This window comes from Opisthorchis viverrini (genome assembly GCF_000715545.1).
Source record: "Opisthorchis viverrini unplaced genomic scaffold opera_v5_63, whole genome shotgun sequence".
Lineage (NCBI taxonomy): Eukaryota > Metazoa > Platyhelminthes > Trematoda > Opisthorchiida > Opisthorchiidae > Opisthorchis > Opisthorchis viverrini.
This window is the reverse complement of record NW_008751719.1, coordinates 537,061-552,145: the sequence shown is the minus strand read 5'-3', so window position 1 is coordinate 552,145 and position 15,085 is coordinate 537,061. Positions and strand designations below refer to the sequence as shown.

General features: G+C 43.6%; 2 protein-coding genes across 2 annotated transcripts; both read left to right on the top strand.

The window, feature by feature from the left end:
* Positions 1 to 753: 753 nt before the first annotated feature.
* On the top strand, positions 754 to 1,375 carry T265_13399 (hypothetical protein; the record flags this gene model as incomplete). Its single annotated transcript, XM_009168707.1, has 4 exons — positions 754 to 907; positions 968 to 1,044; positions 1,083 to 1,136; positions 1,175 to 1,375. Coding segments are annotated over 4 exons (486 nt in total), but the record flags the coding sequence as incomplete, so codon positions are not given.
* A 39-nt stretch (positions 1,376 to 1,414) lies between these two features.
* On the top strand, positions 1,415 to 14,837 carry T265_13398 (hypothetical protein; the record flags this gene model as incomplete). The annotated part of the gene is made up of 6 exons (XM_009168706.1): positions 1,415 to 1,484; positions 1,529 to 1,614; positions 5,307 to 5,527; positions 9,482 to 9,634; positions 11,413 to 11,624; positions 14,760 to 14,837. 6 exons carry the CDS (start codon positions 1,415 to 1,417, stop codon positions 14,816 to 14,818), a joined length of 801 nt encoding a protein of 266 aa, XP_009166970.1.
* Positions 14,838 to 15,085: the final 248 nt, after the last annotated feature.

Below are 15,085 nucleotides of genomic sequence, written 5' to 3'. Positions count from 1 at the left end.
ATATATATATATATCGTATAAATGGTGTGCTGTCATCCGTTTTCGGGTTGACCTGCCTGTTCTAACTATGTCGATTGGATTCCGTAATAGGTAATGTCACGTATCGTTTGCATTGAGTCATTTGTGCACACCTGAGCTCTCTGTGTCTAGTGTTAACCCGAGGGAACGAGATGGAAGAATGAACATAGATACTAATAATTTGGGGATTGTATGTTGTTCTCAGCTTTTAGTTTCCACCTCATGGGCTTTGACGGATGACCACAGATTGCGCCTCTCTTTCTGCAGGTAATAGCAGCAAGCCACATGGCATGCATGGTGGCATTTATCTCATGTAGTTTGTGGGATGCTCCCTTCCACATTTGAGTGTCTTGTGTTCAGTGTCACGCTTTTGTTGTGCTGTTTGTTATGTTTGGACAATATAGGTTGAGGTTCTTCCTGTGAATAATTGTAAAATTTCCACTCTGAGTGGCGACAGCACCTATTAGGGTTTCATTTCACAATGGAGAGTCCCTTTACAGTCACACGCACTGCCCACATAATGGACACGGATCTGCTTGTTCCATTTCTCACCAGTTATCTTTCCTTCGGTTTCAACGTAGAGTTTTTTTCAGAAATGGAAGGTCGGATACATTACACCGGAACTGTTTCAGTTTTACGTTAGTGTGGTGCTGAGCCGCCTGCTGTTGCTCGTAATTCTGTTGGCTACCACTCTCTTGACCATTATTCGTTCTTTCTGTCTCTATCTTCATCTAGGAGCTGGATGATCCGTTTGATGCACCCTTTCTTCATGAAGATGACGATTCTGACTCAGATTTTATCTCCGGGGTCGGTTCAGATTTGCATAGAAAGGTTCCTGAACGGTTACCGGCTGCAAAGCCGCTGTCATCTTTTGATAGAAGACGATCAGGTTAGTAACCAACCATTGTATGATTCCTTGATTTTCTCCTCACTTTTTACTTTCATTCAGTGCAGTCCCCCTTACCTGAAATAGTAAACATGCGCAGACGAAAGAGATTACCGGGTCCCGCAGGTATGCTACCACAGGTATAACGCATAATACTAATTATTTCAATCCATCCTAGTCTGGGAGGATGGAGTTCAAATTGGATCTACCACGTGGATCTCGTCACAAAAAGGTTTGTTCCTTCTCACTCCTTTCTTGTTTTGCTTTTAGCCCAATGTTGGATCAGTCCAATGTGATCCCCCGTCTCACTCATTGTCTCAGTCTATTGCAAGTGACACAGAAGAATCAGAACTTATGAATCGCATTCAACACGACTGCGGCCCCGTCATATGGCCTCTTGTTGAGAGGTATTCCATTGCCAATGTGCTCCAACAGGTATTCGGATTGCCTGCCAAAATCAATGGTTCTTAGATCACACGAGGCCTCTTACCTCGCGGTAAGGTGCCCGTCATGTGTGGCTTTTTGGACGATGTGGAGCTTCTTCCAACCGATGCAAAGGGTGTTCTGAAGGACAAAACAGGTTGAGAATGTCTCGGTCTCCACTAATCTTTGCCTTCCTTGTAGGTTCACTGGGTTGTACCATTCATCGCTCTGTGATCAAGACCTATAAAGAACAACTTAGCAACTGCGTGTTGCTACTGCTGAAGCAAGTACGTTTATTACAGAAGCTTTTCCCCTCGTTCTTATTCTTTGGCGGGCTGAAGAGGAAACGTCATTCACCATGTTGGTTTGTCTGGCAATTATCCGATCTTCTTGAGTGGGATATCTCATTGGTCCTGCCATACTGAAGTAGCGCTCTCCTTATCAACTCATTTGCGCCTATTAGACTGTCACATTGAGGCTGTGATCAAGAGAATTGCTACGACGAATAGAACGCAATAGGTTAACTCCGGTTAGAACAAGAGAAACTGCAACTACTCACTTTCTAGATAAGTGGTACAATTCGGGCTGAATACAAACTCTCCGGCTCTCGTACCTCTGAAGCTTTATAACAGTTATTTTATACCCTATTTATTCGTCTGACGTCTATCAAGATCTATTAAGATTTATATTCCATTCAACTGTATGCCCTGTCTCCAAATGGTATGTTGCAGGAAGCCGATCTTCGAAGTGCTCATCCTTCCAATCAACATTTTCGTGGGTGGATTACTTTTTTCACCTCTTGTTTCACGGACAGCTCCCTTGCTTTAGCTAGTCTATCTAGTTGGGTTATGTTGAGTATGACTGTATCCTGCGTCAAAAGCTTTCATCTCATGAGCTGTCGTCATTCACCAGAGACTTTGTCCCTTCCTTAGACTTTTCAATGTGTTGTGTTTGGGGGATTTGTGTGCGCCGTTGTACTTGTTGCCTGAAGTATGGATTTCTTGGCATCACTTGAGACTTACGATCTCAATAATATCTAGTGGTCATTTGATCGTATCAGAAAAGTCAGACGGACAGATGGCACTGAATGCCTACTTTATATTTTACATTCATACTTGTGGTTTTTAGGACCGATCTTTTGTAACTCGCCTTCTTAGGAGACAGGTAGGTAAATATAGGCATGCCTGGACAAAACACCTTGCTGCATTCACATCCCTATTTCAGATGACAGTACGACTTTACCTCCAGACCGCTTCGTACTACGATTACTCTTAGTATTGGGTGTGTTTACTCTTTGACACCTTTTCGGTACTTAGTTGCCACGGTGTCCGAGTCAACGCCAGGTTACTCATGTCTGAACAGGAGCAGTCGAGATACTATGGTGCAGGTAAAACCAGTAAGGTCAGTAAGACTGTGCCTCACCACTTATCTTAACCACTAAGCTATCTCGAGCTCAGCCTGACTGCTCACCTTTGGTCTTCCGCGCATGGTTATATCTTGTGGAACGAAGTTCCAGCAAATGTAGTATGTAACATTCATTCTTAACCACGATGTCAAAGTGATAACTTTCGGTCTCCCTATATGGGATGACCGCTGTCGCATCTCATGACCAGATTGCTGTTTCCATCGCCTATCAGATTTTACCTTACTGTATGTCACACCGATTAGATGCGTTATTTGTGATACCTTGAATCCAGGCCCTAAATCGAATACTGACTGTTCAAGCTGCTCTTAATCTTTTTACCGATCTTGATCATTAGTATGTTAACGTTTCGTCTCCAAGCTAATTTCCAAGCTTGGCAAACAGTCACCCGATCAACAACTAATAAACACATGTGAGCTGCCAATATTTCGAAATTGAAAAGGTATCTAGGACACAACGTATTCTGCTTTATCTCGCTATTAGTTGAGGAAAGACAGGATGGCTGTTTATTCAGCCGTGCTGCAATTTGACTATTGCATTGGTCACTGCATGCTGAATAAAAACTTGCGTGGAACTCAGCTAGTACTGTGGGCGAAGGGTCGCACTACTCCACTCCAATGGTGCAGTGCACTCGGATAGAAAAGGATATCAGTATACAAGGAGTGTTACGGAAGAGCATCAAGTGAAGTATCGTGGTTATTAAGTAACCGAGGAAATTTTCGATGCTTGTTTGAGGAGTTGAACCAGTGGGTTAGAATTTTGGGACAGGAAGATGCTGACCCGTCTCGATCATCGCTTTTTCACATTAACTTATACCTCGAAAACATGAGATTATCCGTTTCTCGATCGGTTCCAAGTGTTGTTCCGTTTGAGTGGATACCCTCCAGATGCGACAAAAACGCTGTAGTTGACTGTTTCATAGGTTATTCAAATAGTGGAAGTGTTCTTACGAGGCTGTCAACTTAATTGATATTTCATGTTAATTTCCAGGTGCTGAGACTGGTCTGGTAATACCATCGATTGGATCCCTAAGTTGTGGGATCAAGTTCCATCCATTATTAGTAAAGTGTGGATCCTTGCCTTGTGGGACCAGATACTGCAATATCACTGCGCTAGCAGGGAACTTAAGTTACAATGCGGTTTATGTTATTTACATGAGTGCCATATGCGGATGGTATATTAGTTAAGGTGAGAATTCTGATGATGAACTACTGGCGGTAATACGAAATAACTCTGAACGAATCACTACTCTGGAAGACGTTCGATGTTTCGCCATGACACATATCACTAACTAATGACGTACCTGCCGACTTATCTGAATAGGTTTTCTGTAATTCGTTTTTACGAATATTTACCCTCTGATTGCATGAGTCTCGGAATGCGCACTACGATTATCGTTTGGCGGCTTGACTGTCCGTGCTAGTTGTTTTTTCGCACAGGTCAGGTTTGTAAGGCCTGATGGATACCATCGCAGCAACAGCAAGCAATCGAGTGTGCGCAAACTTCGAATGATTCAGCGAGAACCGTTCCACCAGCTGATTGGCTGCGGTAGGGACAACAGTATGATTATAATCAATCAAATGCATAACGATCGAATTGTATTTTGGGTTTCAAATTACTCCGGGTAACCAAACCTTGCGACATTCACGGGTTCTCTCAGGCATTCGCCTTGTGGACCCAATGTATGGTGCCCTGCGTGGGTGTTCGAATAAGTGCACACCGCGAGAAATTGTCCCTCATTCGATTGCTCATGATACGTTTCCATGGGACGGTTGCCCGCAAATTTTCTGCTGCGTGATTCTTCTCGGTACGTGTTCGGAGAGTTCGTGAACAAAGCTTGTTTTCTGTTGTTGGTCCTCTTGGTTAAAATTTATCACAAGCTTATATAAAGTACAAATCAGAAACCAGGTTCATAGTTTATGTGAAATCCACATATTCTTTAAAAAGTGGGGTACACGTGGACCTGGGTACCGTGGACCTGGAGTCAAGCAAGTTACATTAATGTCAGACGAGTTCGCTGAATGGAATCTTTCGTGAGCCAAATCAGGCTCAGAGATCGTGCAAGTTCTTTTTGAACACTGAGTTGCGGGTCGTGCAGTCGGATTCCGGTCATTTCTGCCACTGTTAGTTTGAGTCATACCAGTCGTGATCGGTCCATAAATACCCGGACGGCGTGCATGTTTTCTATAATATCACTTGTTCCGGCCAGATGTGATGCAGTCGCACTTAGGAAAGACACCTAACCGTCACTCAGGGACACGTAAGTGTGTTCAAGTATTTTGTCCGAAAAACGGCTTGTCGTGTGACCAAAGTGTGATGCTCGTTACTAGCGTTGTCGATGCTATGCTAATACTTGTGCTGAGTTAGGATGAACCTGACAAGCGGGTCTTCTATCGTCCACCCGCTCCTTATCAACTGTTTCGCTATCCCAGTAAGGATATGTATCATATTATCCGAGATTTGCCGGTTTAATTTAACTGTTCTGTATTAGGCTGTTTCATGGACGCACATCTATGGTTTTTTTCAATGCACCTCCCATTTTCTATTCAAATCTAGGTTAGCTTATTCAGCCCTACTGGGAAAAAGTTCTACGTCAATCTAACGCTGTCCAATATAGTACGCGTGTACACTCCTGGACAGACTTTTCCTGCGCTTACTAGCAGCCGGTCAGTCAACCAGCCCTTAAAAAATCCACCGTTCTCCCCTGCGGAATTCGAGACACTCGAGTCAGAGTGTCTTCGATCTAACTCACCTCCTGTTACACCTATCCCCACCAGGTAAGCCGGCATTTTACAAGCAACACTTGTACTCCATCTTACGTCACTCGACCACACTAGCTGTAGGCTTCACTTTAATAAGTATTTACATAAGATCTACTTTAAAAGTCCCTTTTTTCGTTGGATTTAGAAATCGTTCAGCTGTAGACCCTTTCCGGTGCCTAACTGCTATGCCACCCGAAGGTTGCACAGGGGCTGGGATACTGCCAGGTTGCCCAAGCCTAGACGGGAAATCGACAGGCAGAGGTCGGGTTCGAACCACGGACCTTTCGGTCAGTAATTTCGCGCTCTAACCACTTGGGCCATCTCGCCCCCTTGTCTCTAAAAGCGGCTGTTCGTTGATTTATTATTTTTACCTTTCCATAATTTTGACAACTATCGAGCCTGTCGAAAATCACGAAACTAGTATGGTTTAGTAATTTCGTTCTAGTTGCAAATTTTAGAGACTTCCATGTACAGAAGCAGTGAAGCATCGGTGTTGAACACTGATGTCATGCTGTCGATGATGATGATGATGATGATGTGCAGAAGTACAGTTGGCATAGAATCTTTCAGAACCTGAGCTGCTTGGTTGCTTCGTACTCCCAAAGAACCTTTTGAGTATGTGTCGGCTGTCCAAAAAGTCAGATTCTATTTCTTGCTAAAGTTGTTGCGATGATCAATGCATCGATCTACAAGTGAATGTGGTCCTCATGACCAGACGAAGTTGTCCATCGGGATCCCGGCTTATTGGAGCCTCATGTTTCACCATCTTTCGGGTTAGCTTTTCATCCAAAAGTTTCTGTCACTAACAGGTTGAACCTGGCAGGAATGGGACGGCCCGTGTAACCGAGTGGCCCATTTAACTCTACTAGGCTGATGGACACATGCCAGGTCGGTTAGGGACTAATCGTATCACAAAACTCTAGGTTGCGAACTGCGTGGCGATTTCCTTAAATGTCGAACTGCTGCATTGCCGTCAGACTCTAGTCGTTCTCTCTTGCAGGTTTTGGCTTCATATAAAATATTTTGTCCACAGTGGCCACATCAACTGTGAAGTATCAACGACTGACCTGAAATGTCTATCTTTGCTTAGCATAGAGGATGTTTTTTCTGGCTTCTAACGTAACTGGCACAAGCAGATTGAAGGTGTCACATTGGGAATTCCGTCCACTCTGGTGCTAGCAGATGCATTCACCGCTAGCATAGAAATGTGGTTGAAAGTTCTAATCGGACGGGCTAAATTCTGCTGAATGCGAAACGCACAATCCTCGTCCGAAAAGAGGCAGCCAAGAAGGAATCTAGTCAACCAGATTTTTACGCACTGTAAATTGTTTAAGCCATACCATACAAATGGGTGCTGAACAATACTGATGCTTATCTACTTCAAGAGCGTTCGATTTTTTGGCCGGTTAGCCCTACTGAACATACTGGTGCAACAAGGCTTGTCGTTTTAAATTACGTGTCCCTTGTGGTTGCACACTCACGAGTATAGGATTGTATGGAGAACGCTTCATCAGTTTCCATGCAAGCAGTGGTGTTCACTCTCCATTTTGTTCCTCCTTATATTGATGAGAGGATCAAACCCACGACCGGGGGTTCTCCAAGGGCCGTCGTCTTGGTATGAATATAGGCTAGAATTCTGTTGCCTTGATGTGGTGGTCGGACTGATGTAATAATCCTGCGAGCTTTGTTGGTTGAAGGAAGGAAGACCGAAGTGGGGTTGCCATACTGGGAGCAGCAAACTCCCGTTCGACAGAATAGTGGTGACATGTGGTCTGGAAATAAAGTCTACTACTCTCTGTGGTGGGGTTACAATGACAATCCTCTAGAAGACCAAGATTTCCATAGTCTCTGAAGTGATGATACCGCCTTTTCCTCGAAAGAGGACAAATAAAAAGGGGCCGACTGTTGAAAATGTAGGCTGCGATTGCCTGACGGTTTGCGCATTATCCAGTACGGTTAGCAAATTAATAAATTTCACAAAAACTTTGGTGCGGCTGCCAATGCACAGCGGCAAGGGGTATAAGACGTCTGCTTTGCTCCATTCCCTTAGGCAAAGCGAATTCCTAAAGTGTCATACTCTTGTTCTCTAGCTTCTGGAAGAGAGAATTCTAACACTAGCTGCCTCGCCGACAAGATTTCAGTAAAACGTCAGAACTGGGTCGCTCTTCACTTAACCCTATGGCCCTTTAGATCAGTATCAAGTTGAAGCCTCTCAGACGACCTTTGTTCATCGGCCTGAGTAACCATGAGGTAGCATTTTCCCCACAGCACTGAAGAAACAGTCATCTCTGCTATATTTTCTTCTCACTCGAATGTTCCTAATCACATACTTCCTAACACTATAAAACCTGTCAAAAGTATGTCCACAAGATCACGGTGATATGTCCCAAGTTGGCTCAAATGAACCTTAAGTGTTCCCACTTCTCTCTTCGGGTATCCAGCGACCCAGAAACTGAAGATCGCGTTAACGCTCTAGTGATCGCCTTAAGTTCGTAGACCGAGGACGCCCTTTTGGACTGGATTCCTCCGAACAAAAAATTGTGTGCGATCGGGTTGGCCAGGACAGCCTGAGTGCACCAACAGCGGGGAAAACAACCTGTTTGAGATCTCTGCCTACGCCCCAGTTGAGTGAAGCACTTTGGAGTTGTATCGTGAACTTTCATATATTTTCTAACAGTCAAAATATGTCACAGCCTTATTTGGCAAAGATCGTGCTCAGATGTACGACTAAATAAGCGTTCTTTCCCTCAAGAACAGCCAATGGTGGTCTGATCATCACCTCCTTTGAACTCAGTTCACGCACTGGCCAGCTGTTGATGGCGATAGTGGATTCAAGACTCGTCCATTCGCAGTGACTCCAAACATGTTTTTGTTCGACCTCGTTTGTCCATTCGTTTTCTAAGAAGCTAAGACCCGTTCTTGAGAATCATTCTAATTCAGTTGACGTTGATTGAGAGACAAGAGGCTTATGACTCGGGTTTGACTCGCCTTTCAAGGTAGGCTGCACGTGGTCCTACCTATGCTTGGCTAGAAACTTTTTAAGAACTTGTAGCAAACTGAAGTCACTGGATTCCTTTTCACCAACCTAATGAGGTGGTGACGTTCATGTGGATTGCGATTATGACCAAGTTTTTGGCTAGGCAAGTGTATCTAAATCATTGTCAGATGAGTACGTAAACTGCTCAATAAACAGGTCTTTTCATACATATTAGTTCAGATACTGCATTTGAATATTACTATTGCTTACTAGACGACACAGACCATGTAAGTACTGACAGCATTAATTAGGTTGCTTGCTTTTCATCGCACGGCTTTGTTTGCGTTTTGTACTTACGTCGCTTGGGTTGTTGCTGCGAGCCAACCGGAATCAAACTGCATCCTCCTGATTGCCGGGATTTCACAACTTACTTGGATGGCTTCACCAGTCCCGGTCTCCTAGCTAATGGGGATACTGCTCCTCGGACAGAGAGGACTACGGTGGCTTTGGTTCATCCGCAGCAGCTATAGCCTAGTCAGAACCTCAGCTCCCCAGTTAGAAGTCCAGTTTACAGTGCTGCGTCCCAACAACAATAAACGACCCATAGCCATTACTGCTTTTGCCTGTCAACTCCAGCGGATATTTATCCTCTGTGTTTCGTGCGGTAAAGTCAATGCTGGCGTGCAAGAAGCCGATGGTGTTTTTGTAGGTGTTTCAGGGTCGCATCCTAATTGAACGGTTATTTCTTCCCGTTGCAATTGTGTAATAATAGCAGTCGCCTTTTGATCGGTTTCTTCTGCTGTTGTAATGGAAACAAATGTATATGTCATCAAGATCGGATTTGAGGCTACCCATTGAAACTTCATGTGTGACGGTGTATTACTTTCCTCTATCTGTCACCTCCTGTACTCGGATTTTCTTATATCAGTTGGTGTAATTGAGGTTCACATGAATGTTCACACATCTTTTCGTGTTATTCTTCCACTATTCAGGCACAGCCGAGTCCCGAATCAGTCAACTTCCAGTTCTGGCGTTCCAGCACAGCATGATTTCCAACCGTCTTCGATTACTCTAGGAACTCTTGAGACCTCCCGCAAGCCACCTGTTCAAAAAGATTCCCAGATCAACGCCTCTTTATCATCCGAGTAAGTATACTTTTTTTGCGTGTTGCCAAAACCTACTTCTGAAGTCCTTTATTAATCGCTACAACTGTACGGTAGTGGGGCGCTAGTATTATCCGGTGTTACTGTCAACGGTGGTTATCCCATTTTTTATGCAACTCGGTTGATGGACACTATTTTGTACGGTGTCTCTTCTCTTTCAGGCAAGTCCAAACTACATAGATCAACTTCCTGAAGAGAGGATATCGTCGAACTCCTTTCACAGATGCTCTTTTGTCCAACACTGCTCCCCTACTGAAGCTTCGTCGTTTAGCTAAAATATCGGGCACATGGTAATGAATGGATCAGAGTAATAGTAATAATAACAGAAAGCGCGGCCGTACAGAGCACTCATCAATTTGAAATGGATAGGGTTTCTAGTTTATGTTTTTTCCATCAAAATTGGTCTAGAGCAGCCACTGGGGTCACCCGGTGCTTCTGTTGTCATTCTTGTCACTTAGAATCATTGCTAATCAGTAATTTACGCTTGCCAGCAACCAATGAAGATTTGTTTGATAGTGTCTTCACTGAATTCAACTTATTGTTGTGACTAACTTGTTATGGTACTCTGTACGATTGCAAGGGACAAGTGAATAACACCGCTGGATGAAACAAAAACAGCTGCCAATCACATTTGATGCTGTCCGTACTTTAGCAAATTTTCAATGTCTTTCTGTGCTATTCTCACGGGTCCGGAAGCAGGCCTTTTTATTTCAGTGGGCGGCTGTATGATATAGATCAAGTACAGTCTCTCTATTGTTATAGCACCTTTCTGTCTTCAAAGTACCCCACTGTTTGCCTTCTAATCGCAACATCGAGGTGCTAACCGTCAGATGGACTGATAAAGTTTTGTGATATAAAACAATCTTGACTATGTAGCACCAGTCGCTTGGAACCCGTTATGCTCTTTGTCTGGCCATTGCCGCGTTATCTCCCTGCTACATGTAAACAGAACTTTGATATCTTGACTCAACTCATGGTACTCTGTACCATACTCTCGGCGGTCACATGCATACAAACCGCAACGCTCTTCTGTGGATTTTCTGATCAGAGACACTCCAGTTACTACTACACACCTTATGTGTCATAATGATCTTCCCATAGGAAAACCAACCAAAATGTTCTTTTGATGGAGCGCAATCATTTGGTCAACTGAAACAGCGTTTTTCATTCTCATCCTTTCTGGTGTGTTTATGTACAAGCTTCGGTTTGCGGTATCCCCTATACCTATCACCGATCCGGAGCTACCATTTCAGCTCGTTTTTCTGCAAGATCCTTTTAGAGCGGTTTTACTCAACGTGACGCAGCACCATTCAGAGCGACATGCGCTGGGTTGGGTGTTTTATATGCACTGCCAACTTGATTGTACAACCATGACGTTCATCCATATGAAGCACTCTGATATTCATTTCCCTCTATTAGAATTCATTTTGAAACTGTTACTGTTTGAACCATCCCTCTTTCGATTCCTCTGTGCTCATTTGATGAATCCTATTAAAGGGAAATGTCTTAGTGTGACCGAAATTTCCGACTGTCGACTGCATTTCTACTACTATCATTATACTTTAACCCAACTTCAGAAATCCTGGTAAGGACCTGTAGTTCACTGTGGACATTTGAGGCATGGATCTTCAAAACTGGTTTCACTGTCAGTGATGATGATATTAATCAACTGACTTGCGGAGTCGTCCCATCTCAGGACAACTAATATTCTTTATACCCAGAGGCGTTCAACATAGCAGTTTTGCATCGCTTTATTTCAGTGCCTCGGATTACAGGATCCGACCATCCAGACCATCGATTCCTCCATCAGAAACCAACCGCAATTGTCAAACACCTGTTCGCACCGGGTTGGGTTCTCTCCTTCGTGGGTCGACGCACAGTGTTTCCATTCCGGAGCCTTCCCCCGATGCTTTCATTCGACCCCAGTCTTTTGTGACTGGACCCCCTGCAGTTGATAAGTTGCTCAATGATGGTGAGTGTTTTGTAAGGTCAACGTACTGCATGTCACGTAGATGTATGCTCCTGTTCCAACCTGGATTCCTCATCTAATTTGACGCAAAAAATGATAAGGGGTCTACTTTTACACTCATCTGCATATCAATTTGGTTTTGACAGAAGACTCACGCGGCACCCATCTGAACCTCTCGAGTGTGACGTTCTTCCTCAACTAGATATGCTGCACCAGGCCGCCTCATGTTCCAGTTGGCACAGTGTTCGAGACATTGCAATACATTGTATACACTCAATGCACTATACGTAATACTACTATGAAGAAGAACATAAACCAGAAATTGAGCGGGGTTCCAGGTAAGCCCCCAGTCGAAACCAAATTGGTATAGAGGTAAGTGTATAAGTCGAATCTCGTAGAACATAAGCTTGAAGAAGACTCGGAGCCGAGCGAAACCGGCCGTGGACTGCCGGAGAGTTTTCAGCAACCTTATGAGTAGCGCATTACACGTGTGCAAGATCTATTTTCCGTTTTGTTTCTGTGTCCTACACACCGCATGATTTCTTAGTGACCTGAATGTCCACAGTAGCGCTTTGCCCCCGTAATTACCAATATTTGTAAAGTGACGATACATCAGTGTGAACGTTGAATTTCATAAAGTGATAATTAGAGGTGGGACGAGTGGCATGCAGAATTACATCATCCACCACTGTTATTTCAAACAAGTCAGTTTGATTTTTGCGCCGACTATTTTCACTGGTGGGTCATAGTCAAGTCTTGTGATTTCGTTTCGGATACACTCCCCTTTTAAAGAGCCGTTTTGTCAATTTATTGATCCATCCCTCTGGTAAACTTTGAAAAGATTCCACTATCCCTCTATTCAGCGTACATGTATATCACCTTTAACGCATTTTTACGTATATGTTCCCTAAACAAAAACTATACATTGGGATGGAGGCCAGATCGTTCAAACTCATGTACTCGGTGTTATCTACCGGACTACTAGGGCCCCTGGTTCGAAGGGAGACCTGCTCCTCCGCACTTCTATGTCACCCCACTTTGCTAATTTGTTTTGATTCCTGCGCCTTAATTCAACGTCCTCGTTATTTGCTTACTGAATGCATCCTCAGTTGAGCAGACATCGTATGTGACTCGATGAACTGTCGCCGTTTTGGACCATTTTCCCTTTACATGCCTTAGTTTGCGTTACTACACGTGCATCAACAATTCGTGAAAGTGACTGAGGAGTGGGGATTGTGTTGTCAATCCAAATGACGTCTCTTACATCTCTATTGAGCCCGGCCGAGGACTCAGTTCTTCAAACTTGCATTGGTCCATATGCCCTTGTTAACTCTGGACATCCCACTTAATCTTCATCTGTAGCTTATTGCGCTTACGGCTGTTGAGTTATTCAGTTTTGTAAGATCGGAAACCATCGGAAATGTTTGGAAAACGATTGATAGGTTCGTCGCTGGGTAACGTTTTACTTTTGGCATAATACCTTCGTCAGGGCGGCTCACCAGGTTACAGGGTCGGTTGAGTTTTAAGGCAGACGGAAAAAATCAACAAGATTTATTACTAATGGTGGACTTGATGATCGCTTTCTAACGCAACTCAGGTATCCCTGCTGTATGTTCGGTCTACTTATTGCTGGGCTCTACTTGACAGGTGTGACAGCGGCGAGTTTTCTAGCCTCTAGACAGTAAGGAATTACTGTTCTCCGACATTCTTTTGTTTTCGTCCTATTTCGTATACGATGCAAATATACTGGCCATGTAGTACTCGAGTGTGGGCTTGACACTCCTGAAGGTTACATGATTCTACAGGCCTGGTCTAACGCTTTCACAGAAGTCTCAGGAATGTTTCCTGCCACTTAGTGCTCCGACTTTTTGGGATGTGGAATGTTCCTTTATTCCGAAGGAAGCGGATCTCGTGACTGTCTTACTAACTCTCCATTTTTCATTATTACTAACGTTGGCATTCCACTGGTGAAATGGCTATCTCAAATAACTCAAATATCTTCATAGTTGGTCTTTTTTAGAAGTTGCCGAGCAATGACATTTTATGCTCTCAGGCCCTGGATGTTACTTATGTCTTGTACTTTTATTAAGAGGATTTTGAATACTTTGGATTTACTCTTCCAGTACTATATGCTCGGAGCTGCTTTAAAAAAAAACACTTATTTCAATCATTGAAGTATAGGTTTAATTCAGTTGGACAATGATTGATTGATGTGCTTGCGAACCTTTTTATTAGCATACCCAACTTTTCTGAAGGATTCCGTTGGATGCCAAATACTTTCAACTTCGAAACTCATGTTTGCCCACTATCCGCAGTTGTCGGTCCCACATAGCGCGGTGCCTGGATGATAGTAGCTTTATGGTAGGCGTACAGCCCCGATCTTGGTGAAACTTACGCGCAAACTTGCATTGTTGCTTGACCTCTTCCTGTTTTCAGGTTTCCAGTGAGTTAGTCAAACTCGGTTACGGTCTACGATATACACACTGAAAATCGCCGTTCGACTTCATAAAGTTTCTCCTACTTGAAGTGCTACTCGTGGCGGGTTCAGTAGTATTAGTGTGCCACCTAAAGGTAGTGGTAAACGAACTAGCCACAATAATCCAATACGTGCCGTCGCAGTGTATCTGAAATCAGGTAACTTATTATCCCACCAGTTGGCCAAATAAATGGGTAAGCATTCAACAATTTTTTGCCTTATGGTCAGTACGCTGCGTGGATTTGGTGTACCGTCGCCCTATTTCAGTTCAATCAACCCGGTTAGTCTTTCAGTTGGTCGTTCTTATTCGTCAGCGCCTACTCTTTTTCTTTTCACCCTAGGGCTTTAAATATAGTTAAACGAACGGCAGTGAGGCATCAGCATCAACACTAATTTTGCTGTCTATGATGATAATCTTGTTCGTTGAAATCTATCAATTGGATAGTGACCTTGATGAAGCAGATCGGTTCATCTAACTGCCCCTGTAGTTAATTCAGCTACGAGCGCCCGAGCTTTATTTTCATATTACTTTCGGAAGCTTTACAGTCTTCAGGTGATTAGTGTAAAAGATAGTGGCTGTGTTATTTTTTACCGTAGCTACTCAGTCGCAGGCCAGCTGTATTTGCCTAATTAACCCAATGCTCCTTTTTGTTTGTTCACAGACATGGATGATGTCCTGTCGAGCTTTGCTGATGAGTCACTCAGCGACATAGCTTGGTGATAATACTTTTCGATCCATAATTGTACAGAAATATACACTCCATTCATTATTTCCGAATTTTCTTCATCAAATTGGGCCAGATGTTTGGTTCCCTTGACGCTTTTGGATTTGGTGTGCAGTTTTGTGTGACCAGGTTATGATCTGGTGTACTTCAACTAGCATAAACCATAATGCTACCTCAAGGAAGAATTCAAGCACTTTGAGTAGTATTAATTAGGGATTTGAAACCTCAGTCATTGTGTTCGTAGAGTCAAGTGTTTAAATTGC